The sequence below is a fragment of the Scyliorhinus canicula genome, chromosome 9 (genome assembly GCF_902713615.1).
Source record: "Scyliorhinus canicula chromosome 9, sScyCan1.1, whole genome shotgun sequence".
Taxonomy (NCBI): Eukaryota; Metazoa; Chordata; class Chondrichthyes; order Carcharhiniformes; family Scyliorhinidae; genus Scyliorhinus; species Scyliorhinus canicula.
Window position 1 is genome coordinate 190,938,518 of NC_052154.1, and position 27,283 is coordinate 190,965,800.

Sequence of the window (27,283 nt, forward strand, 5' to 3'; positions counted from 1 at the left end):
AGCACCCGGAGGAAACCCACGCACATACGGGGAGGATGTGCAGACTCCACACAGACAGTGACCCAAGCCGGAATCGAACCTGGGACACTGGAGCTGTGAAACAATTGTGCTATCCACAATGCTACCATGCTGCCCTTAAACTGCCCTTAAACTTCACTGGTACCAAAAATTAAACTCAAATTCTCACGGTGACATGGGGCCTGATGCCTGGTATTGGCACCGAACTCTGATTCACTAATCCAGTAACACAGTCACTATACGATCATACTATTATTTTACTTCTGGAAGAGATCTGTTATTCTCAATACTCTTGCAAAATTTCGGAAGCCCATCAGTTGTAAAGTCACCTTCACTGCTTATTCGCAAGGATAGGTTAGTATAAATTCTGCGTGGGAACAGAGTCCTCAGCGACACTTATTCACAGTTCTTTGCAACAACATATGCCATGGTAACCCACAAGGCTTAACTAATTGAGCACGGGATGCAGTGAGACAGAGAATAAGAAGCAGCAGAGAAAAAGACATCTGCAATTAAACAAACTCAGTTGCAAGTCAAATATTTTTTTTTGCCATTTGTGTTCAATGTTTCTTTTCCTTCAAGTGGCACATGTACCCCAGCTCAACATTAGATCTTTAATTTAATTTAGATCTAGAACAGTCGCCCGGATAGCGAATAATTTGGTGGTGCCAGTTACCTTGGTGATTCAGTGTGCAACTCCACAAGGGGTTGGGTTTGGGGAGTGCAGGGGACTCCTTCCCTTGGTGCCGCACAGGGCTATGCGATGGGACTGATGCACCCGCCACAGCAAAGGCCCAAGGTTGGACCGGGGGGTGGAGTGCAAGGTGAGGCCGGGAAAGGGGGATTAGCCTGACGAAGATAAGGGAGGCAATGTGGAAGGAGGGCAGTGCAAGGTGGGGGGGCGGGGGGGGGAGGGGGGACATGAGGTCTGACAAAGGCAGGGAGAGGAACAAGCAGATGGATGAAGAAGGCGAACAATGGAAGGCAGAAAGAAAACTGAGGGGAGTTAGACCCCGACAAACATGCATGAAAAGCTCAAAAATTAGGTGGTCAAAGGTATTTTTTTTTCTTTATTCTTTCAGGGGTTGTATGCTTCGCAGGCAAGCCCCCTCCCTAACCGCCCACAATTTCCAATTAAGGGCCAATTTAGCGTGTCCAATCCACCTACACTGCACATATTTGGGTTGTGGGGGTGAGATCCACGGGGAGAATGTGCAAACTCTACATGGACAGTGACCCGGGGCCGGGATCGAACCTGGGTCCTCGGTCGCCGTGAGGTAGAAATGCTAAGCAGTGCGCCACTGTGCCACCCTCGAATTCAGAGGCACTTTAAGAGTCCACCACACTGCTGTGGACCTGCAGTCACATGTCGACCAGACCAGGTAAGGACAGCAGATTTCCGCCAGAGCATTAGCGAACCAGATGGGTTTGTGCAACAATCGACAATGTTTTCATGGTCATCATTAGACTGTTAATTCTAGGTTTTTTTATTGTATTCAGATTTCACCATCTGCCAAGGCAGGATTTGAACCTGGAGCCCAAGAGCATTACCCTTGGTGTCTGGATTATTAGTCCAGTGACAATGTCACTACATCACTGCCTCCCAATGCCACATTGTTTACTGGAAGGGATGGATGAAGACTCCAGATGCAGTGGGTAGAGGTCCAAGTGGGGCAGGGGCGCTCCGCAGGTGATGGACCTGGGGGGAGGGTAGTTGAATCGAGGAACAGACTTCCTCCTGAGGCCTCTGGCCGTTTTCCTCTTGATTGCTAACATCCTGCACCATCTGGTGAAACAGTTGGGCTGGAGAGAGTGATAGGAGTGTGCTGGACTGGTATATAAATATGGCACCAGGATCTTTGAATCCCCCAGATGACGGCAGGCGGACAAATCAGATGCCTCAAACTACCCAGATGATAGAAGTCGCCTGTGCATAGTTAATGAGGGTCTAAGTGCAGAATCTAGCAAGATTCCGGCATCGTAGCCAGCAGGAAAGGCACTGTCGGAACCTCCCGCACCTCGCTTAGTCTCAAAAATGGAGAATTCCACTAAGAATTTGAAAGACTTTCCTCGCGCACATAGATCATAGAATTTACAGTGCAGAAGGAGGCCATTCGGCCCATCAAGTCTGCACTGGCTCTTGGAAAGAGCACCCCACTCCACCCTATCCCCATAACCCAGTAACCCCACCCAACACTAAGGGGAATTTTGGACACTAAGGGCAATTTATCATGGCCAATCCACTTAACCTGCACATCTTTGGACTGTGGGAGGAAACCGGAGCACCCGGAGGAAACCCACGCACACACGGGGAGGATGTGCAGACTCCGCACAGACAGTGACCCAGGCCGGAATCGAACCTGGGACCCTGGAGCTGTGAAGCCATTGTGCTATCCACAATGCTACCGTGCTGCCCGCACATCATCTCTCCAATTATCATTGAATCACACAGTACAGAGAGCGACATGGGCGGCATAGAAGCCCAGTGGTTAGCACTGTTGCTTCACAGCTCCCGGGTTCCAGGTTCGATTCCCTGCTGGGTCACTGTCTGTGCGGAGTCTGCACATCCTCCCCGTGTGTGGATGAGTTTCCTCTGGGTGGCTCCAGTTTCCTCCCACAGTCCAAAGATGTGCAGGTTAGGTAGATTGGCCATGATAAATTGCCCCTTGATGTCCAAAAAGGTCAGCTGGGGTGACTGGGTTATGGGGATAGTGTGGAGGCGTGGGCTTAAGTCTTTCCAAGGGGCGGTGCAGGCTCGATGGGCCGAATGGCCTACCTCTATGCTGTAAATTCTGTGATTCTGTAACTGTCCACCATCCTCTGCCAGATCTCTGAAAGATCTATCAATCGTTCCCACGCCACATCTCCCTTTGAAATTGGGAAAACCTAACTTTTTGTTAAAATCAGTCATCTATCTGAACACTAACAAGCTGCAGCTAAAAGGACAGCCCAAACACTCGACAACTTAATCTGCAAATTATGGCTGTGATGGTTGCAAAATTACATGTAAACTTTGATTTCTTGAATTTTAATACAAGTTACAACAACAATGTCGCACTTTTAACACTCGGGAGGGAGTTGTCCTGGGAGTCCTCAACTCTGAGGGGTCACGACTCCGGACCCCATGGAGTCTCGAGACTTCAGGTCAAACATGGGCAAGGAAACCTCCTGCTGATTACCACGTACCGGCCACCATCAGCTGATCAATCAGTACTCCTCAATGTCAAACACAACTTGGAGGAAGCACTGAGGGTGGCAAAGGTACAGAATGTACTCTGGGTGGGGATTTCAATTTCCATCACCAAGACAGGGTTGGTAGCACCACTACTGTCTGAGTTTACTGGGTCCTAAAGGACATAGCTGCTAGACCCGGAATGCAAAAGGTGGTGAGGGAGTCAACAAGATGGGAAAACCTTACCAGACCTAATTCACACCAACTCACCTGCCGCCGATGCATCCGTCCATGACAGTATCGGTAGGAGTGACCGCCGCCCAGTCCTTGTGGAGACAAAGTTCCATCATTACATTGATCAAACCCTCCACTGTGTTGTGTGGCACTACCACCATGCTAAATGGAATAGACTTCGAACAGATCTAGCATCTCAAGACTGGGTATCTATCAGCAACAGCAGAATAGCGCTCAACCACAATCTGTAACCTCATGGTCCGGCATATCCCCCACTCTACCATTGCCACCAAGCCAGGGGATCAACCCTGGTTCAATGAAGAGTGCAGGAGGTCATGCCAGGAGCAACACCAGGCATACCGAAAAATGAAGTGTCAACCTGGTGAAGCGGCAACACAGGACTATTTGCCAAACAGCATAAGCAGCAACTGGTAAAGATAAGCAATTCCACAACCAATGGATCAGATCTAAGCTCTGTTGTCCTGCCACATCCAGCCGTAAATGGCGGTGGACAATTAAACAACTCACTGGAGGAGGAGGCTCCACAAATATCCCCATCCTCAATGATGGAGGAGCCCAGCACATATGTGAAAAAGACAAGGCTGAGGCAATCGCAAAAATCTTCAGCCCGAAGTGCCGAGTGGATGATCCATCTCGGTCTCCTCCGGAGGTCCCAGCATCACAGATGTCAGACTTCAGCCAATATGATTCACTCCACATGATATCAAGAATCAGCTGGAGGCACTGGATACTTGCTAGGGGCCTTGGCTATATTCTGACAATAGTACTGAAGACTTGGAATCATATAATCAGAGAAATTCTACAGTGCAGAAGAAGACGATTCAGCACCTCGAGCCTGCACCAACCCTCTGAAAGAGCACCCTACACAGGCCCAGTCCCCCCGGCCTATCATTGTAACCCCACCTAACCTGCACACCCCTGACACTAAGGGGCAATTTAGCATGGCCAATCCACCTAACCTGCACACCTTTGGACTGTGGGAGGAAACCGGAGCACCCGGAGGAAACCCACGCAGACACGGGGGGAACGTGCAAACACCACACAGTCACCCGAGGCCGGAATTAAGCCCGGGTCCCTGGAACTGTGAGGCAGCAGTGCGAACCACTACGCCACCAGAACTCGCCGCACCCCTAGCCAAGCTGTTCCAGGACAGCGACAACACTGGCATCTACCTGGCAAAGTAGAAAATGTCCCAGGTGTATCCTGTATACAAAAAACAGGACAAATCCAACCCGGCCAATTACCGCCCGATCAGTCTATTCTCAATCTTCAGTAAAGTGATGGAAGGCGTCATTAACAGTGCAATAAAGTGGCACTTATTGAGCAATAATCTGCTCATGGACACTCAGTTTGGGTTCCGCCAGGGTCACTCAGCTCCTGACCTCATTACAGCCTTGATTCAAACATGGACACAGAGCTGAATGCCAGGGGTGTGGTGAGAGTGCCTGCCCTTGACATCAAGGCAGCATTTGACCGAGTGTGGCATCAAGGAGCCCTAGCAATACTGGAGTCAATGGGAAGTAGGGGAAACTCTCCATTGGTTGGAGTCATACCTGGCACAAAGGAAGATGGTTGTGGTGGTTGGAGGTCAGTCATCGCATACCTGGGTCATCACTGCAGGAGTTCCTCAGGGTAGTGTCCTAGGCCCAACCATCTTCAGCTGCTTCAACAATGACCTTACTGCCAACATATCGTCATATTCGCTGATGATTGCACAATGTTCAGCACCATTCGCAATGCCTCAGATAATGGAGGAGTCCATGTGTAAATGCAGCACGAACTGGACAATATCCAGGCTCAGGCTGACACATGGCAAGTTACATTTGTGCCACACAAGTATCAGGCAATGATCCTCTCCAATAAGAAAGAATCAAACAATCACCCCTTGCCATTCAATGGCATTACCAACACTAAATCCCCATCAACATCCTGAGGGTTACCATTGACCAGAAACTGAACTGAACTAGCCATATTAATACTGGTCAGAGTCCAGGAATTCGGGGCAAGTGATTCACGTCCTGACTCCCCAAGGTCTGTCCACCGTCTACAAAGCACAAGCCAGGAGTGTGATGGAATACTCCGCACTTGCCTGGATGAGTGCAGCTCCCACGACATTCAAGAAGCTCGACGCCATCCAGGACAAAGCAGCCGCTTGATTGCTCCCATTCCACAAACATTCAAACCCTCCACAACCGACAAACATTGGCAGCCGTGTGTACCATCTACAGGATGCACTGCAGTAACTCACCAAGGTTCCTTAGGCAGCACCTTCCAAACCCATGACCACTACCATCTAGAAGGACAAGGACAGCAGATACCTGGGAACCCCACCACCTGGAAGTTCCCCTCCAAGTCACTCACCACCCTGATTTGGAAATATATCGCTGTTCCTTCACTGTCGCTGGGTCAAAATCCTGGAACTTGCTGCCTAACAGCAGAGTGGGTGTACCCACGGCACATTGACTGCAGCGGTTCAAGAAGGCAACTCACCACCACCTTCTCAAGGGCAACGTGGAATGGGCAACAAACGCTGGCTTAGCCAGTGACACCCCACAAAAATGAATTTTAAAAGTTTAACAACACAAGGAACGTCATAGGAGTTAAATCTGACAGGAATAAAAGAAGGAAGTACAAGGAAGGCTTGACCACATGGCTGGTCAAACAGGTCTAGGGAGAGAATTCAAGAGCATTGGCTTGGACATTAACAGGGTTACACAGGCGGGAGGGAGTTTCTGCCAGGAACACTGGAAGTATGAATTTCCTGCAATCTGGAGAGTTTCCACTCAGTAACTTGGGTCTTTTAGCCCTGAGACGCTCCTTGTCCAAGACCCAGCCAGATTTACAGTGGGCGGGACTTTTAGCTCCCCTTCCCATTGGACGGGTTCAACAACGGGAGCGGAACATATCACGAGAAGGCCAAAATATTTCCGACTCATTTTACAGCGGCGTAAATGCGCAACCCGATTGGGGGGGGGGGGGGGGGGGGGGGGGGGTGCAGGCAGGAGGCTGCACGTTGGATGGGGTTCCAGGAATCTCGCTGCAGATTTCACTTCCAGTCGGATGGGAAGCATTCCGGAGCAGGCCGGAGGATCAGATAGGTCCTCTCGTCAACCAAGTGCCGGTGTCCAATTCTGGGGAGGGGGTCCATTCATCATTACATTAATAATCTGGAGGAAGGAACTGTGGGCACGGTTGCTAAATTTGCAGATTGTGCAAAGATCTGTAGAGGGACAGGTAGTATTGAGGAAGCGGCGGGCTGCAGAAGGACTTCGGCAGGCTAGGAGAGTGGGCAAAGAAGTGGTAGATGGTATACAATGTTGAAAAGTGTGAGATTATACACTTTGGAAGGAGAAATGGAGGCATATACTATTTCCTAAATGGAAAAATGCATAGGAAATCAGAAGCCCAAAAGGACATGGGAGTCCTTGTTCACGATTCTCTTAAGGTTAACTTGCAGGTTCAGTCGGCAGTTAAGAAAGCAAATGCAATGTTAGCATTCATGTCGAGAGGGTGAGAATACAAGACCAGTGATGTATTTCTGAGGCTGTAAAAGGCTCTGGTCAGACCCCATTTGGAGTATTGTGAGCAGTTTTGGGCCCCGTATCTAAGGAAGGATGTGCTGACCTTGGAAAGGGTCCAGAGGAGGTTCACAAGAATGATCCCTGGAATGAAGAGCTTGTCGTATGAAGAACGTTTGAGGACTCTTGGTCTGTACTCTTTGGAGTTTAGAAGGATGAGGGTGGATCTTATTGAAACTTACAGGATACTGCGAGGCCTGGATAGAGTAGACGTGGAGAGAATGGTTCCATTTGCAGGAAAAACTAGAAGCAAAGGACACAATCTCAGACTGAAGGGAAGATCCTTCAAAACTGAGATGAGGAGGAATTTCTTTAGCCAGGGGGTGGTGAATCTGTGGAAGTCTTTGTCGTGGAAGGCTGTGGAGACAAAATCACTGAGTGTCTTTAAGACAGAGCTAGATAGGTTCTTGATTAATAAGGGGATCAGGGGTTATGGAGAGAAGGCAGGAGAATGGGGATGAGGAAAAAGGTGAGCCATGATTGAATGGCGGAGCAGACTCGTAGGGCTGAGTGGCCTAATTCTGCTCCTATGTCTTATGGTCTTATTCTCCAACCTCGGTGGGCGGAGTGCCAATCCTTGACCCTGGGGGCCTTTGTAAGCAGAGGGATGTAAGACAATAGAGGATCATAACAGACGTGAAGCTTGGAGGGGGGCGTATGAACGCAGGGGAACGGGCCAGGGGTAAGCACACTTGCTCCTCCTGGCCCACAAGCAGTGCCTTAAAGGCAATTCTCTTCTAATCAAGGCCGTTCTTCTCCCACTTCAGCAGCCAGCCTCTCTGAGATCAGGAAGCCTGGCTGCCCACAGCAAACCTTGTGAAGCGGATTCAATCAGAGCTTGCCAACCTGATCAAAATATTTAGATTGTCGGCCCACTTCCTGGAAAGGGGTTGGCTGCCTGCTGCCAGTCCCAATTCTGTGAAAGGCCCAGCAGTGAGTGGATTGGGGCCAGGGTTGGGTGAGGTAAACGTCTGACCCAAACCCAGCCCAACTAATTTTGTCAACTAGAGTTTGGTCCATAGGGTCCGGATAGCCATAAATAACACAGCCACATGTGGGCCGAAGAGACCGAGGGTGTGAAAGAGATCAGGGCTGAAGGAATGGGATCTGTCCAGAGAGTTTTAGGGTTGGTGATAGTCCTAATTACAAAAACAGAATTAGCCCTCACCCTCCCTGCCTTTCCCCTTGCCCCAACAAACAAAGTTCCTCTTCTGCATACCAGCTATAAGGTAAAAAGAAAATCAGATAACTTTTCCTGCATCTCTGCCAGTGATCGGTTAAGGCTGTCACTATTGTCACATCTTGGCTCAGAAACCTTCAAAGTGTCACTTTAATGCATGAATGGATGAGCTAAGGAATCGTCTCGCCAGACTTCCAGCCTGAAGAATTGTCCAGTCATTACTTAGCACAACAGCTTCTACCAAAAAGCCACCAGGTAGGGGAGGGGAAACATCTTCGGGTACGAGATGCTGAAACGTCAGCTCGTTCCACAACTTCATCAGTATTGAACACTTTCCAATGCAAGCAGACTTGAGATCTCAGGATATTCCTGAGCACTTACAGGACAATGAAGTTGAAGGGTAATCACTGTTGTAATATAGAAACACACGACAGCCAAATAATGCCCAAGCACCCCTTTCAGGTGAAGCAGCATTTCACCTTCAATGAATTTGGTCTGCTGTACTCACTGCTCCCAATGCCGTCCCCTCAACACTGGGAAGACTAAACGTACACTGGGTGACCGCTTTGTGGAACATCTTCATTCCATCGGCAAGCATGACCCCCAGCCTGCCTGCCACTTGCCATTTTAACACAGCACCTCGCTCTCATGCCCACCTGCCCATTCTTGGCCTGCTGTAATGCTCCAGTGAAGCCCATCACAAACTGGAAGAACAACACCTCATTTTCCGAGAAGGCATGTTACAGCCTCCCTGGACTCAACAACTTTCGATTGTGAGCTTTCCCCTCCACCTTGACCCGCCCTTTTGTTATTTTTTGGTTTCCTTGGTCAGCCCCAATACAATGCCACCCCTCCCCCACAGGGCCACCTGTCCCTTGTTTTTCAATTTTGCTCACACCGAGCATTGACCTTTGTTCTCCCATTAACACATTCTGCGTTCTTATCTTTATGCCGCTATTAACACTTCTTCAGTTCTTAATATTACCATGAACCCTTTGTCCTTTGTCCATGACAACTTTGTCAATATCGCTTTAATTCTGACCTATCCCTGACCTTGCATTCTGCTCCCACCCCCTCTCCAACTATACCATTAACAACGTTTCTTTCCCTCTTCAGCTCTGAAGAAGAGGCGTGCGGACTCGAAACGTTAACTCTGTTTCTCTCCCACAGATACTGCCAGACCAGCTGAGTTATTTCAGCATTTCCTGTTTCTCTTCCACAAATATCAAACTGCTAATGAGCGGATAACCTGTTCTGTGATACTGGTTGAGAGATTAATACAGGCAAGGCGACCACAACTCTTTAAAAGTTGTCCAAGTCATTACATAATGCCATGGGATCAAGTTTCACTTGAACAGGCAGAAATTACATAATTTTAACATCTTATCTCATGGACATACAGTGGCTACCAGGGCAGGTCAAAGGCTAGGAATCCTATGGAGAGTAACTAATCTCCTGACCCCCCAAAGCCTGTCCACCATCTACAAGGCACAAGTCAGGTGTGTAATGGAATACTCTCCACTTGCCTGGATGAGTGCAGCTCCAACAACACTCAAGAAGCTCAACACCATCCAGGACAAAGCAGCCCGCTTGATTGCCTCCCCTTCCACAAACATTCAAACACTCCTCCCGGTGGCAGCCGTGTGTACCATCTGCAAGATGCACTGCAATAACTCACCGAGGTTCCTTAGACAGCACCTTCCAAACCCACGACCACTACCGTCCAGAAAGACAAGAGCCGCAGATACCTGGGAACCCCACCACCTGGAGGATCCCCTCCAAGTCACCCACCACTGATTTGGAAATATATCACCGTTCCTGAGGAAAAATCCTGGAACTCCCTCCCTAACAGCACTGTGGGTGTACCTAAACCTCAAGGACTGCAGCAGTTCAAAAAGGCAGCTCATCACCACCTTCTGAAGGGCAATTAGGGATGGGCAATAAATGCTGGTCTAACCAGCGATGCCAACATTCTGTATCATTAATAAAGAAAAATGGCAACAATGCAGAGCACCCCCAGCATTCCACAGGATCGATTGAAGACTCTGTACTCGGTGGAGTTTAGAAGGATGAGCGGTGTTTCACTGAAACTTACAGAATATTGAGAGGCCTGGATCGAGTAGGAAGAACTAGAACCCATGGGCACAGCCTCAGGCTGAAGGGACGATCCTTTAAAACAGAGATGAGGAGGAACTTCTTCAGCCGGAAGGTGGTGAATCTGTGGAACTCTTTGCCGCAGAAGGCTGTGAAGGCCAAATCGCTGAGTGTCTTCAAGACAGAGATAGATAGGTTCTTGATTGATATGGGGATCAGGGGTTATGGGGAGTGTGGAGAATGTAACTTAGTAATTCATACTGTATTTACCAATACCATTGTAAGCGCAGTAGCGTTATCCGACCACTAGGGGGAGTAGCTCTGGGAATGCTCAGGAGTTTGTACAGGGCTCCACCCTTGGCTCCGCCCACAACTCCTCCCCCTGGACTACTGTATAAATACCCTTGTCCAGAGCCAGCCTGCAGTTCATCGAGAGTTCAACGGGTAACAGGCTGGCTCTGTACTAAGTAGATTAAAACCACAGTGCATATCTTAAAGCACTAAAGTGTCTAGTGAATTGATGGTTCCATCAGGGAGAAGGCAGGAGAAAAATATCAGCCATGATCGAATGGCAGAGCAGACTCGATGGACCGAATGGTATAATTCTTCTCCTGTGTCTTATGGTCTTATGGAGTGTTAGCTTAGGCTATGGTCCTAAAGTCTTTGAAGTGGGGCTTGAAACCACAGTCTTCTGACTGAGAAGGGTGGTGACCACTTTAACCGATGCTAAAGCTTTGGTGCTAAACTTTGTGCCTGCCCAAAGATATATAGGAGAGTGTGTACAACCCGCTGCAGTAATCAGAGCCTACCTGGAGTACTGGAAGCTATTTCAAATAAACTGAAGCATCATATTCTGTGTATGAAGAGTTAATCATTTAAATCTTTTCATTAGTTGGTCTGGGATCGTAAAAATCAATGGGTTTATCTTTGCTTTAAACAGAGGGAAGATTGAGTGACTTATGAATCTGTCTACCAGATTACAACCTTCAAATGTATGGTATACAATGTCATGAAAAGCAATTAGAGAAGTAATTGTAACACATATTGTTATCTTTTCAGCTGTGATGATACTGATTGACTATTTGCAACACATCCATTCAGCACAGCCAACACCAAAACATGACACAAGTTAGAATAAGTTTCCGTCCTTGTTTGACACAAATACTGAAAGATTCCTCGGTCGCACAACACAGGTAGACTATTTTCTGTCGCAGACTCCTAAATTGTTCACTAAAATGGTCGATAGCTTTAAGTTCCTGGGGGTCACCATCACCGACAGCCTGTCCTGGTCCAGTCACGTTGATGCAACAGTCAAAACAGCCCAACAACGTCTCTACTTCCTAGGGAAGCTAAAGAAATTTGACATGTCTGCATCGACTCTCACAAACTTCCAGAGATGTGCGATAGAGAGCATCCTATCCGGCTGCATCACAGCCTGGTATGGCAACTGCTCGGCCCAAGATCGCACGATATTGCAAACTGTGGTGAACTCAACCCAATGTATCACACAAGCTTGCCACCCTCACATTGATTCTGTCTACACCTCCCGCTGCCTCAGGAAGGCAAACCTGAGGGTTTGCCGGGGCCGAAGGGACTTCGCCGGCTGGCGGACGTCCGCACATACGTCGGCGCGTCAGCGGCTGCTGATGTCAGAGACCCCTCCCACCCAGGCTTTGCCTTCTCCAGACACTTTTCTCACTGGAACGAAGGAGGTTAAGGGGCGACCTGATAGAGGTCTACAATATTATGAGGGGCATAGACAGAGTGGATAGTCAGAGACTTTTTCTCAGGGTAGAGGGGTCAATTACTAGGGGGCATAGGTTTAAGGTGCGAGGGTTAAGGTTTAGAGTAGATGTACAGGGTAAGATTTTTGCACCAAGGGTAGTGGGTGTCTGGAACTCGCTGCCGGAGGAGGTGGTGGAAGCAGGGACGATAGTGACATTTAAGGAGCATCTTGACAAATACATGAATAGGATGGGAATAGAGGGATACGGACCCCGGAAGTGCAGAAGATTTTAGTTTAGACGGGCAGCATGGTCGGCACAGGCTTGGAGGGCCGAAGGGCCTGTTCCTGTGCTGCACTTTTCTTTCTTCTTTGTTCTTTGTTCTGAATCGTACCTTTATGATCCTTTTACGCCAAATGCTTTACATTAACCACAGCGTGGAAAATGCCCCCCCCCCCCCCCCCCCCCCCCCCCCCCCCCGCCCGCCGGCCCCCCCCAACCCCTAGTTTGTGCCTTCCTGTAGAGATGAATTATTTTTACAATACCAAACTCCTCGCTTCGGCCTGGTCATTTTAAAGGTATTCTGCGGGATTCTCCCCTACCCGGCGGGGCAGGGGGCCCTGGCGTGATGGCGTGAACCACTCCGGCGTCGGGCCGCCCGAAAGGTGCGGAAGTCTCCGCACCTTTAGGGGCCAAGCCCTAATATTGAGGGGCTAGGCCCACGCCGGAGTGGTTGGCGCCCCGCCGGCCGGCTGGAATGGCCTTTGGTGCCACGCCAGCCAGGGCCAAAGGGACTTCGCCGGCCGGCGGAAGTCCGCACATACGCCGGAGCGTCAGCGGCTGCTGATGTCATCCCCGTGCATGTGCAGGGGAGGGGGTCACTTCCGCCTCCGCCATCGTGAAGACGAAGGCAGAAGGAAAAGAGTGCCCCCACGGCATAGGCCCGCCCGCCGATCAGTGGGCCCCGATCGCGGGCCAGGCCACCGTGGGGGCACCCCACGGGGCCAGATCACCCCACGCACCCCCAAGACCCCGGAGCCCGCCCGCGCCGCCTGGTCCCGCCAGTAAGGTAGGTGGTTTGAACCATGTCGGCAGGACTTCGGCCCATTGCGGGCCAGAAAATGCGGGCAATTCCCACCCCTGCCGAATCTATGGTGCCAGAGACTTTGGGACACGGCGGGGGCGGGATTGACGCCGGCCCCCGGCGATTCTCCGGCCCGGCAGGGGGTCGGAGAATCCCGCCCCTGGTGTAAGTCAGGCAACACATCGTGAAATCGGGCCTTCCACTTTGCAAGCAACAGTCTATTGCCAAAGCATCCCCCCCCACCCCCACCATCCCACCACCCCTCCCCCAACCTCACCTCCATGCCAAATAAATGTCCAGTACAATTCAGATTACTCCAACCACAGTTTCACAAGACACTTCAACTAAATGACAACGATGTATATATTTGAGTCATAGAGTCATATAGCAGGGGCAGCACAGTGGTTAGCATTGCTGCCTCACGGCACCAAGGACCCGGGTTCGATCCCGGCCCTGGGTCACCGTCCATGTGGAGTTTGCACATTCTCCCTGCGTCTGTGTGGGTCTCACCCCCACAACCCAAAGATGTGCAGGGTAGATGGATTGGCCACGCTAAATTGCCCCTTAATTGGGAAATAAATAATTTACAATGATTTTTTAAAAATAGAGTCATACAGCACAGAAACAGGCCCTTCGGCCCACCATGTCAATGCTGACCACCACATACCAATCTATACTAATCCCATGTACCAGCACTTGATCCATAACCTACTCTGCCTTGGTCTTTTCAGTGCTTGTCCAGATGCTTCTTAAACGTTGTGAGTGTTCCTGCCTCCACCACCCACCCTCTTGGGCAGCGCGTCCCATATTTCCACCATCCTCTGGGTGAAAAAATGTTTCTTCAGGTGCCCTCTGAACCACTTACTCTTCACCTGAAACCCACACCCTCTGGTTTTCGACACCTCTGCCATGGGGAAAAGCTTCACACAATTTGGAGCTCAGGTTCTTGGCAATGTCCTCTTCGCCGAGCTAAGCAGTCAACTGACCCCGAACTTTCTGGGCCAATGATGCGTTGCGAGTTTCCATACCCATCTGAAAGCATCAGCAGTCCTTTGTGAGATTTGAACGGGTCCAATCTAGCCTTGAAAAAGTGTCACACCTATGGCAAAGGTCTAATAGCAACACGAAAGGTGCAGCGTGGGAGCTACAGCAGGAGAACAACCTGGGAGATTGGACCTTGCATGGCATTTGTGAATTCAGAAGGTGATAAATCTGACAAGTTATTTTGACTGGAATCAGAAAAGAAAATTGCCATGAAAATCCAGCTGAGTTCCTCTGGGGAGGTGAGCCTATAACCCCTCACTTGGTGTGGCCAGGATATGACACTTCCTCCCATTTATGTGATTGACTCTAGTGTGTTGTCCTGCTGTGCATTGCTACAAATCAATAAGGTAGGTCCACTGGTATCTTTTCAGGCCAGTTGGCGAAGGGCAATGAATTGTGGCCATGCACAAATCTAAAAGCAAATAAAAAGCTTTTTGATTTTGCCGGGTTAAGTCTCACCTCTTACAAAGGAACATAATATAAAACAATATCCTTTTTGAAAAGAAAATGTTGGATAAATTTTCCGCTAACTTTGGAAGCTGAGCCACATGATTAAAAACTGTGCCATTCGCAATTAATAGCAGCTTGGCTGAGTTAGACAGACAAGTGTTTTCACTGGACTTGTGATGCAGAGATCCAGGGTAATGCAGATGGTGAAATTTGAAGTTAATAAAAACCTGGAATTAAAAGTCTATTGGTGACCATTGCCAATTGTGGTAAAATCCCATCTGGTTCGCTAAGGTCCCTCGAAGGAAGGGAATCTGCTTGTCCTTACCTGGTCTGGCCGACAAGTGACTCCAGAAACACGACAAAGTGGTCGGCCCCTAAATGCCCTCTGAAATACCTCAACAAACCACCTCTGACCGCGAACTTAAGGATCTGAGCTCACAATCTAATTCAACGCGGCATTGAAGTTGTTGCGATTTAAATTAGATGTTACAACCCAAGCATCTGTTATACATCCACAACAATGAGATTACGACTGACAGAGAAAAAGTTTGAACTTAATAAGTTTTATCAGATGTGAAAAGGTAGAGAAAACATGCTGGGTCAGGATTTGTTGACTATTTAACTCGCAGCTTTCCATTTGATTACCAAGAATATTTATTAGCACTCTTTGGGGTGGGGAATCTATTCACTCTTGGGGAAATTATTACCGCTGACATTGAAAGACATTCAATTAAACGGGAGATACAGCCAAGCACTTAGGAGATGACTTGCATTGATCGGGCCAAGTGATTTCTTTTCTGCAGGATTTGAGGTTGAATGTAATGATATTTACATGTTCAGAAAAAACAAACAAATTTCATTGGTTATTCACAGATTGAACAAAAAAAAAATGACAACTAGTCAAGGATTGGTATTTGCTGGACTCATTAGCTGGCATTTGTGAAACTTTATTAACACAAGAATAAACATAGAAACCGCAAAAGAACAGGGGGAGAGCATTGAGGTAAATATTAGATCGGCAGGTTAGATTAAGAAATCGTTCAAGCCTCTTTTTAGGTTCCACTCCGGTAAAATGACAAACGTGGTATTCTTAAAAATCATTGTTCAAATGGGATTTACTAGAGGCCCCTTCAGTAAAGTATTAATCTCACTGGTTTTAATAAGAATTGCCGTATTTAAGTTGTCAAAACTGATTTTGACGTGGATTCCTTCATTAAATCACTGTTCAAACTAGTTTTAATATTGATTCCATCTTTAAAATATTAGCCAAACTGGCTTTAGCACTGATTGTTGCATTGAAACGTTGTTCAAACTGGTTTTAATATAGATTGCTGCTTTAAGTCAATATTGAAACTGGTGTCAATACTGTTTGTTCCATTATACTATTGGACAAACTGGGAACTTCATACCGACATTCCAATCAAGCGTACAGGAATGATTTGTGCTTAGGCAACTGCTTTTGGTCAGCATTTATATTTGCTTCAATCACATTCAAAGTGAAAAACGCGCCGCACTCCAGCGGCTGTGCAAGTCGCGGATGGAAATCCTGTAAAGGCAAGTGGCAAAAATGGGATTTGCACCCACGAGATCTCAGTTTGAGATCTCCCCACCCCCTCTCCGATGATGCAATCTGGGCGTGAACCTGATGTACATACTTTTAAATTAATTACAATATTATTAAAGGGTCTAACGCCATAATGTCCACCCAGGACGTTTCTTCCCCACCCTGGCGGTGTGACGTCACGTTGGCGCAAATCGCTTTCAGAAATGAAAACCAGTCATTACGACGATGCCCGGGGGGCAGAGGCACCTGTAGACCCCGGGAGCTGAGGGACATGCCTGGTCATTTCCCCCTGATACCTTGGGCACTGCCAGGGGAGTTGAACTGCTGCATTGGGGGAGCGAGGGGTGGTGTTCCCCTTCTGCATGAGGGTGCCGGGGGTTCCGATGTCCATGGGAGGGTAGGGGGTCATGCCCGTGGGGAGGGGGGCCGGATGTCTGTTTGGGGGAGGCCATTTCTATGGGGGGGGGGGGGGATGGGTCACACAGCTTTCCTCGTCTGATTCAACACTCTGTGCAATTTGGGGAATCTCAGGGGCATTTGTTTCCCTGGCTTATCCAGCATTCCTATTCCATTCTTCAGTAAACCAGTTTTCTGGAATCAATGGCCAATAATTTTCTCAAAGTAGGATGGTTTAAAGCCCAAGGTGGTTTAAAAATCACAAACAAGTAACATGATTCAACCAATTTGGAGGCTGTGGACTTCACAGCGTTTGATATCAAGAGTTCCATGCAAATCATACACCTCTATCAATACAGTATTCCAAATCTTACTTGTTGCAGTCCACATGTAATAAGAGGTGGGAGGCGCTGACTGAGAGTGCAATCTGGTGCCACAGTCCATCAGCAAGTCGATATGGAAAGACCTCAGTGCGAGGTTTACCATTGAAACGGTAGTGATAGCGTATCTCATCCCTTTGGCCGCTACTCTCCAGTTCAAAATACCTGTGTTCAGTACAACAAATAGTAAGTTCAAACCATTCAAGATTAAGATTCAGTGCAGGCTGTTATCAAGATGAACACATTTCAGTCACAATGCATTTATTAAAACACATATCATGCTGGATTTATTCTATTAACAGATTTGAAAACAGTGTGACTTTCTTTGCACGTTTCATATCTAAGACAAACTTCCAACAAGGAAACGTGTTGACATGTCTGCTTCTTTTAAAACAATTTCAAGCCAGGCTCATGTTATCTTCCTTCATTTCCTTCCTCAAATAAAACCACGTTGCTAAGTGTGAATCCTCAGTTCCTATCAACTGGAAAAGGCATCTGGTTTATAGTTGAGTGACAAGACAGTCTCCTTAGAACCGCATGAAGTGTGACAGGGAGTGTACCTTTAATCTGAAAGTAAGGAATGACGTAGTTGGCACGTAGTAAAGAAAATTCCTTTCACATCTTCTACACTAGGTGTGGTGCAGGTGACCTATACCTCAGCAGCCCAATGGACCTTCCTGCTTCCCAATGAGCATCTTCAATAGCAGGTAGTATCCTGATACATTTGGACATGGCTGTGTAAGATCTCGGCTATACAGGAACAGAAAGTTCCAAATCAATATAATAGATGCAAGTCAGATTATCATAGAATTTACAGTGCAGAAGGAGGCCATTCGGCCCATCGAGTGCACCGGCTCTTGGAAAGAGCACCCTACCCAAGTTCAACACCTCCACCCTATCCCAATAACCCAGTAACCCCACCCAACACTAAGGGCAATTTTGGACACTAAGGGCAATTTATCATGGCCAATCCACCTAACCTGCACATCTTTGGACTGTGGGAGGAAACCGGAGCACCCGGAGGAAACCCACGCACACACGGGGAGGATGTGCAGACTCCGCACAGACAGTGACCCAAGCCGGAATCGAACCTGGGACCCTGGAGCTGTGAAGCCATTGTGCTATCCACAATGCTACCGTGCTGCCCTATTGGACTGTAGTACCTTTCCTCACTGAACCATAACCATTCTTCTCCTGCCTGCTGTAGAAAATCTTGTTCACATACCATTTTCTTGTCTCCCCCCCCCCCACCCCACCCCACCCCACCCCACCTATTGTTCTGTTGAATATTTAATACAACCTAATTTTCTTCCCTTCTTGTACACAATACTTTTTCCATGTCTTAGGAAATGACTTTGCCGACACAGCGGAACACATTAGGAAAACTACCATATCCTTCTTTGAAGCTCGAATTTGAATTAGACGCGAAGGAAATTTAAGATGGATTAATGGATTAAAACAGTGGAGTACTGATGAACATTAGATCTGAAATCTTATAAATCTGCGCTCTCATCACTGGCAATTGTGAAGGCCCCAACCATAAAACTCTTCATGCAGCGCTTATTAAAAGTCAGCTGTATATTTTACAATTGTCATTTAACAATGTTAAATTGTCCTTACCAAATTCAGGCTGAGTGATAGTCATAAAGCCGTACTGCCTCTGGGGGAGCCAGGGTAAAATAAATCAGTGTGGCAAACAGCACTTAAATGAAAGGGGTGTCAGAGAGCTCCAAATAAATGATAATGGAGGAATCTAAACGAAGTGGAGTCACGGCCGTGCTGTGTTACAGATCACTTGGGGAGTCCACGTTGCTGTGGCAACACGCAATTTCACATGTATGTTGTAATCTGGAGCTTTGGGTAGGCTCTAACTTTCTTCCAATCGCATGGCGGAGCGGCATCTCTCCTGTTCTTGCCACCCGCCATTGGCATGCGTTGGAGGGATTTGCGAGTTGACACTCGACCTGCTTTCCCACATTATGGGCAGCACGGCAGCATCGTGGTTAGCACAGTTGCTTCACAGCGCCAGGGTCCCAGGTTCGATTCCCAGCTGGGTCACTGTCTGTGCAGAGTCTGCAGGTTCTCCCCGTGTCCGTGTGGGTTTCCTCCGGGTGCTCCGGTTTCCTCCCACAGTCCAAAGATGTGCGGGTTAGGTGGATTGGCCATGATCAATTGCCCCTTAGTATCCGAACAATGTTAAGTGGGGGTTACAGGGATAGAGTGGATACATGGGCTTCAGTAGGGTGCTCTTTGTAAGGGCCGGTGCAGACTCAATGGACCGAATGGCCTCCTTCTGCATTGTAAATTCTATGATTCTATGATTATGAACCCACCTTCCTTGGCCATCAAGACCGAGGGTGGGCCTCGAAGATGGAGCTCCAGCAGCGATGCTACCCTTTGCACCACAAGAGTTCCAGAATATAGAAACATTAGAAGTCAGGAGATGTGGACTCGCTTAAGCAAAGGCATCAGCCGTGTAAGTCAGGACAGCACAGAAAATTCGACTAGCGGTGTTAGCATGAAGGGATGCGTAATAAAAACATTACTACACAGAAATTAGACTTTATTACATTCATTTATGGACCTAAATTGAGATCAAGCCACAATTTCAGGGACCAATGTTCTGCGCTTCAAGGATAGCTGAAAAAAGTCCAACCCAAACTTGAGTCAGGTAGTTCAGGTACCGGGGTTGGGTATCTAAAACATGTGTTTGGTCTCTTGCATGTGTGAATGAAGGGCTGTTTTAATGAGATACTGGCTCTCCTGAGCAGTGCAGGCATTGATCTTGATCCATGGAGGGTTTTCAAGACATGAACCAAGACAGTGCAGCAAGCATTTCATTAATTTTTAAAATTTATATGGAGCCAGAATCATAGAATCGTAGAATTTACAGTGCAGAAGGAGGTCATTCGGCTCATCGGGTCTGCACCGGCCCTCAGAGAGAGCACCCTACCCAAGCCCTCACCTCCATCCTATCCCCGTAACTCAGTGACCCCACCTAACCTACACATCTTTGGACTGTGGGAGGAAACCGGAGCGCTCGGAGCAAACCCATGCAGACATGGGGAGAACGTGCAGACGGCACACAGACAGTGACCCAATCCGGGAATCGAACTTGGGACCCTGGAGCTGTGAAGCAATAGGGCTAACCAATGTGCTACCGGGCCAGCCAGGATGAATAGAAATACTCCTCACAGTCCCACAGCAGTGCTACTCCCTGTATTTGTCCCCCTCTCTGGGACTTTGCAGAGAGCTGTTGGCCGTGAGGCAGGCACCCCAAAACCTGACTCTTCAGTCGAGCGAGCTGCCTGTGGAGGTGCTGAAGAATGTTGGCCCGAAGGCCATTTTCTCGTGATGCTTGGGCCTTCTGTTTCGGGAACAGGGATCATTCCCTGCATTCAATTTGCACTCAAAAAACAGGTCTAAATTAATTTCTGGATCTATCTGTTGATCCAACAGATATGGAAAGAAACAATGTGGAAATTCAAGAAGCTGATCTCTCTCGTCAGTTCTCAGGTACAAAACTAAAAATAAAATGTGCTGTTTCTCCAGGCAAACAGCACTCTGATCTCTCCCCCATTCTAACTCGTGGCATGTCATGATCTTTGATTTCCATTCTCTTTCCTTCGCGGAGGACTGAGAGCCTTTTATGATCTGTACACATTTCTCTCAATTGTTTTGTTGCCCCCTTTTTCTAGGCCTATGTTTACTGCCGTACTATCTCTTTCCTCCAGGTATTCAACTCTCTATTCACCTACATCATAGCGTGTGCCGCTTTGCACGCAAGTGTCTTTCTCCTCGGGTTCTTTCTGCTTGTCTTCCAAGTTGCATGTCGGTTGTGACATTATTATAAATGTAATGAACTGTAAGGGTTAATTTCATGTCCAAATCAACCATTAGAGGGAGCTAGATGTAGAACTATATAAGCCTTGTGGGTGAGAGGTTCAGGAGGAAGCCAGAGGACAGACTGAAGGAAAGATAATGTGAGTGAGAGCAGATCATAGTTATGCATTAACGTAGAGGTTAGTAGTAGATGAGTGTAGATTATATGTTTATTATCAACTGTTCGTTGTGTAGGAGTAAGTGTTGAATCCAATTAAGTAGTGTTAATAAATCTATAGTTTTATTCAATTTAAAAGCTATTTGTGGTCTTTGTGAACACAACACCACATCCTAGAATTAGAAACACAAAGAACACTGCATCAGAGACAGATTTCCTTCATTTTTATTACTCATTTTGCACTTTTCTTTGACTTTCTGACTCACGCCCTATTTTGTTATGAACCTTTGAGCTGTTGACCGAATGTGCTCTTTGATGCCGTGCTCAGAGGGGGGAGAGTGGGGAGATACGGAGAGGTTTGTTCGAGGAGAGAGGCTCAGGGGTTATGGGGAGAAGGCAGGAAAATGGGGATGAGAAAAATATCAGCCATGATTGAATGGCGGAGCAGACTCGATGGGCCGAATGGCCTAATTCTGCTCCTTTGACTTATGGTCTTGTGGCTGACCAGGACAGGATATTGTTACGCAACAAATCGCTTGTGGTGAATAAGAATTCAGGTAAGGCAGAGAAGGAGCTGACCAACCTACCATGAGGGAGGAAAAAAAAGAAACCTTTAAACTTTTTTCAGTGTCTACCGGTCGTTATATCTAAAGCTTTTTTTGTGGGGGTGGAAAGATTGATCTCATTGTTTATATGGGCTGGTAAGGTCCCTAGGATTCGTAAATCATTGCTTCAGAGGGAGCGACACTAGGACGGTCTAGCTCTGTCGAATCTTTGGCATTATTACTGGGCGGTGAACTAAGGAAGGTTCAATGCTGGGGTAAGGAACCAGATATGGTGGGTGCAGATGGAGGGAGGGGCGTGTAAAGGTTTGGGGCTGTGGGTACAGACTACAGCGCCACTCCCATTGACTCCATGCAAATACTCAAAGAGCCCGGTTGTAGTGTCAACACCGAAGATATGTTTCGCAAACATTTTACATTAGGGGTGAGATCAAAACTAATGCCAGTCCGAGAAAACCATCTGTTTAAACGTGCAAGAATAGACGCTGGGTTTCTCGACCGAGAGGGAAAAGGTGTGATCACGTTGATAGATTTCTTTTTGTTTGAAGGTCGTTTCGCAACATTTGAGGGAGAAATATGAGCTCCCGAGGAAGGAGGCCTTTAGATAGACAGAGATACGGACCTTCATAAAGGACATCTTCCCTCCGTTCCCAATGTTACCTCCTCCTTCTTTGCTAGAGAAGGTGATTTTTATTTTATAAATTTAGAATACCCAATTAATTTTTTCCAATTAAGGGGCAATTTAGCGTGGCCAATCCACCTATCCTGCACATCTTTTGGGTTGTGGGGGTGAAACCCACGCAAACACGGGGAGAATATGCAAACTCCACACGGATAGTGACCCAGGGTTGCAATCGAACCTGGGACCTCGATGCCGTGAGGAAGCAGTGCTAACCACTGCGCCTCCGTGTTGCCCCTACTGGAGGAGGTGTTGATGGTTTTGGGGATGGAAGGGGGGAGTTACCTCCGCTATTTGGAGAAACATTATGGAAGTAGGATCAGAATCCCTGGATAGGATTAAGGCCAAATGGGAGGAGGGATTAGGGGAGATGTTGGAAGAAGGGCTTTGGTGTGAAATTTCATGGAGGATAAATGAAATGAAATTAAATGAAAATCGCTTATTGTCATCTGTAGGATTCAATTAAGTTACTTTGAAAAGCCCCTAGTCACCACATTCCGGCACCTGTTCGGGGAGGCTGGTACGGGAATTGAACCGTGCTGCTGGCCTGCCTTGGTCAGCTTTCAAAGCCAGCGATTTAGCCCAGTGTGCTAAACCAGCCCCTGTGCGTCGACATCGTGCGTGACGTTGGCACTAATACAATTGAAGGTAGTTCATAGAACACGTTTGACGAGGTTGAGAATGAGTCACGTGTTTGAAGGGGTTGAGGGCATTTGTCACAGATGCGGGAGGGGGCCGGCCAATCATGTGCACATGTTCTGGTCATATCTGAAACTGAGGAAATTCTGGAACATCTTCTTTAGCACCATGCCGACAGTGTTACAGTTCAACCTAGACCCCAGTCACTAGGAGCCAAATTTGGGGTGTGGGACTTGCCAGACCTCCAGACAGGGGTGGGCCAGATGTTTTAGCCTATACCTCGCTGGTGGCGAGGAGGCGGATCCTATTGGGTTGAAGGTCACTTTCTCCATCCTGTGTCTCAATAGGGCTGGGAGACTTAATGAAGTTCCTGAGCGTAGAGAAGGTTAAATTGAAATGACAATGACATGACAATCGCTTATTGTCACGAGTAGGCTTCAATAAAGTTACTGTGAAAAGCCCCTAGTCGCCACTTCTGGCGCCTGTCCGGGGAGGCTGGTACGGGAATCGAACCGTGCTGCTGGCCTGCTTGGTCCGCTTTAAAAGCCAGCAATTTAGCCCAGTGAGCTAAACCAGCCCCTAGTGAGCTAAACCAGCCCCTTTATTATTTAGCTTAAGAGGGAATTCGCAGGCGTTTCATAAAGGATGGCATCCGTTTATATCTCACGTTAAGGAGTGAACCTCAATCAGCAGCTCAAAGTGGGGGTAGCTAGTTAGTTAGTTATTCATTGTTTTTGAGTTCAGAAAGGGTTTGTTAAAAATTTTGAAAAAGCTATTTGAAACATTTATTAAAAATACCTTTTATATAGAAAATATTGAAAATAATTTTAAATTGACAACTAAAAAGCAAACTCAATAATTAAAAAGAGAAAATTAGAGAAAAAGATAACAGGAACTGTAAGCCAAGAATGAAATGTATATTTACTGGGTCCTATGTCCCCAAGGAATTGAGTATTTGGAATTTGATTATTGGTCCGTACTGATCAGATAGTCACTGCGGATCGGCAGCACTGTACAATCCACAGTCATGCTTATGATGTTACCCGCACATGGATGTAAAACCGTGCATCATTCATTTGGATTTTGCATGCAGCACTCACTGACATATTCCAGAAAAATAAAATGACCACTGACTCTTGTAGTGCAGCTAACAAGGGCTCTCAAAATGAGTACTAATGTGGAAATACGTACGTTTAGACTTCCTATTTACACAAAAGATCGGGGCTGCCTTTAAAAATGGTGTCCCGACCTACACAGGTGAGCTGAGCTCATTGTGGTGATATACATCACTGTAAATGCACAAGGAGTCAATATAGATACACTAGGACTGAGTAAACACTAGAGGGAGCACCAGAGACATGAGACACAGACATTCAACCAATAGGTCAGTAAGATAGGACACGACCAATGGGCAGTCAAGACACACCCAGAGGTGACTCTACCACAAGGGGGCTACCCATATAAAAGGGCACACATGCTCTTTCTCTTTTCCATAGGCCACACTCAGAGAGACAGGGGCAGATCAGGAAGCATCACACCCACCGCACGGATTAGAGCAGACTGGTTAGTTAGATTGAGTTACTATACTAAGATCAGCAGGAGAGTCAAACACAAGTAGGGGAATTGTTAACTGTTCAATAAATGTGTTAAACCTATCTCCAGGTCTGAACCTTCCTTTGTCAGAGTATACATCAAGGGAGCAGTTCATGCTACATGAAGAAGCATAACACAACAATCATCACTGTGGGAAGTGACTTCAAGAGTGGTTCTCTGGAGCGTTCCTCGCCCTGCAGGTGCTGAAAAACAGCCCGCTAAACATGCCATTCAGCCGGCCTAGACTCAAGCTCGCAGAAACACCGCCAAACTTTGTGTCACGCTTTCGCTTATTGATTCAATCTTCATCATTGGAAAATCCCAACAACACTTGATCATGGACAATGTAGCTAAATAAACCAATGCAAAACAGGCTGTCCAAAAGCAATTAATACAGACAACAAAATAAGGAAACCAATGACAGGAATCGAAATTATTTCTGAAATCCCACTCAGCCACCATTTCTTGCTGAGGGACTGAAAGTAACATTTTCAGCACCAGAGAGAGACGGACAAAGAAAAAACACTTAAAAAGAAAATAATCTAATTTCCCTAAATGCCTATGTGTTCGGATTTTCTCGAGAATTGTTCGAAGTCTGACACTGTCTGAGCTGCTGGAGATTTGTGATAATAGGGGTCATGGTTAGTGCCAAACTATACAGTGCACACCAACATGTATTAATCGGATGTGTAGAAATCCTCCAATATCCACTAAAGCCACCTTCCCTCTGAGTCCGATCCACATCGCTAAATGTTACCTGAGACAGCAGTATTATCTACATGTAGTCACCAAGGAGAACGTGGTTTATTTATTTTCCAGGGGGCAATCAATAATCACTTGCATCATTTTCTCTTTCAAATAACTTTGTAACTTCTGTTGATCGCATGTTTCTGGTGTTCTTGATTAATTAGGGGATTTCTTGATTAATAAGGGGATCAGGGATTTCCGGGAGAAGGCAGGGAAATGGGGATGTGGAACATATCAGCCATAATCGAATGCCGGAATAGACTTGATGGACCGAATGGCCTAATTCTGCTCTTGTATCTTATGGTGTTATGTTCTAAAGCTGTGCAATCCCACCATATCCAGTCACAAAAGGTGGCAGATAAGTAAGCAATTAAAGGGATGAGCAGGCTTCACGAACATCCTTATCCTCAGTGATGGCAAAGTCCAGCACTTCAGTTCAAAAGATAAAGCTGAAGCACTTGTGACGACTTTTAGACAGAAGTGGCGAGTGCATGATCACCACTGGCCTCCTCCCGAGTTCCCGCGATCACAGATGTCAGTCTTCATTCAATACAGTTTATTCCATTCAATATCAAGAGATTGTTCCGTGCCCTGGAGACAGCAAAGGCCGCATGTCCAACATTATTCGCAGCTCAACTATTGCATTGCAGCCCCTTCCTGTGAAAAATTGTCCAAAGATATCCTGTCCACAAAAAGCAGAACTGACGTAACCTGCCCGATTACAGCCTCACCGGCCTTTTCTCGATCATCAGCAATGCAATCGTGAGTGCTTTCAAGTCGCATTTACTCAACAGCAGTGATTGATCTTGAGAGAACCCAAATCACTCAGCTCCAGGCTTCGTTGCAATCTTGTACCAAACAAGACCAGAATTCCAGAAATAAAGTGTAAGGGGCTGCAAACGAATGTAACGTCACAGAGCTCAAGTAAATCTAAAGACAATCAGAATTGGGGGCAAATCTCGCCAGGGGTTGGAGTCACACCTGTCACTAAAGAAGATGGCTGTGAGGTTTGGAGGTCAGTCACCTGAGCCCCCTGACATTGCTGTAGGAGTACCTCATTGCAGTGGCCCCAGCCCAACTATTGTCAATAGTTCATCTTTCTTCCATCATAAGGTCAGAGGTGGGCTGTTCTCTGATGATTGGACGATGTTCATCTCCACTGGCAAACTGGCAGATAATGAAGCAGTCCATGCCGACCCCAACTAACATTCCAGTTGCTGGTGGTGCGTGGTGGCAACCAAACGTCGCACCAGTCAAATGTTAGGCAATGACCATCCCCAAGGAGAAAGAGGTTAATTGTCCTCCTTAGATACGCATTCAGGTGTATGGTAGTATGAAAATGAAATGAAAATCGCTTATAGTATAGTGGGTATATCACTGGACTAATAATACAGACACCTAAACTAATGATCACAAGTCATGAATCATCAAGTTACATTCTATTGGATAAACGTGGGATAAAAAGCTAGCATCATTAATGGTAACCAAGGAACTACCGGATTGTCATCAAAATCCTTCTGCTTTATTAATGTCCTTGAGTGAAGGAAACCAAACACCCTTTCCCTATCTAGTGTATATGCAACTCTAATAATGAGATTGACACTTAACTTCCCATTAGCAAGTCACTCAGTTGTATTCAAAAAGGCAGCTCACCACCACTTCTCAAGGGTAGTTACCAATGAGCAGATAATTTATAAATGCTGGCCTCAGCGGTGATGGCCATATTCCATTAAAACAAATGCATCATCGAGCCCCCAAGTCTTCAATATCCTGTAGGCCATCATTAACCAGAAATTCAGAGACTGAATTTAGTGAAGATAATAGCTCATCTCCTGACACGCCGATGTCTTTCTACCACCTGCCTGGCACAAGTTCACTAGCTCACTAGCTTAAATATCCCCTTCTTCCTTCACTGGTGTACAGTGACTGCAGTATCTACTATCCTCCCCGATCCCCCCCCTCCATCCCTGCAACCTTCACCGCTTAGAAACATAAGGACAGAAGGTCCATGGGATCGCATTCACCTCCATGTTCCCCTTAAGTGATAACTGCAACCTGGCCAGGATATATATCACTGTACCTTCACTGTCATTGGATCAAAATCCTGGAAGTGCCGACCTAAC

At 47.1% G+C, this 27,283-nt stretch overlaps 1 protein-coding gene across 5 annotated transcripts in view; it reads right to left on the minus strand.

Moving 5' to 3' along the window:
• LOC119971968 (protein kinase C-binding protein NELL1-like) overlaps nucleotides 1-27,283 on the minus strand; it is a 926,238-nt gene that overhangs the window by 874,170 nt on the left and 24,785 nt on the right. For all 5 annotated transcript variants that reach the window (XM_038808351.1, XM_038808348.1, XM_038808349.1 and 2 more), the window contains exon 4: nucleotides 16,934-17,104. In XM_038808351.1, coding sequence (XP_038664279.1) covers nucleotides 16,934-17,104 — 171 coding nt within the window. The remainder of the gene's footprint in view (nucleotides 1-16,933; nucleotides 17,105-27,283) is intronic.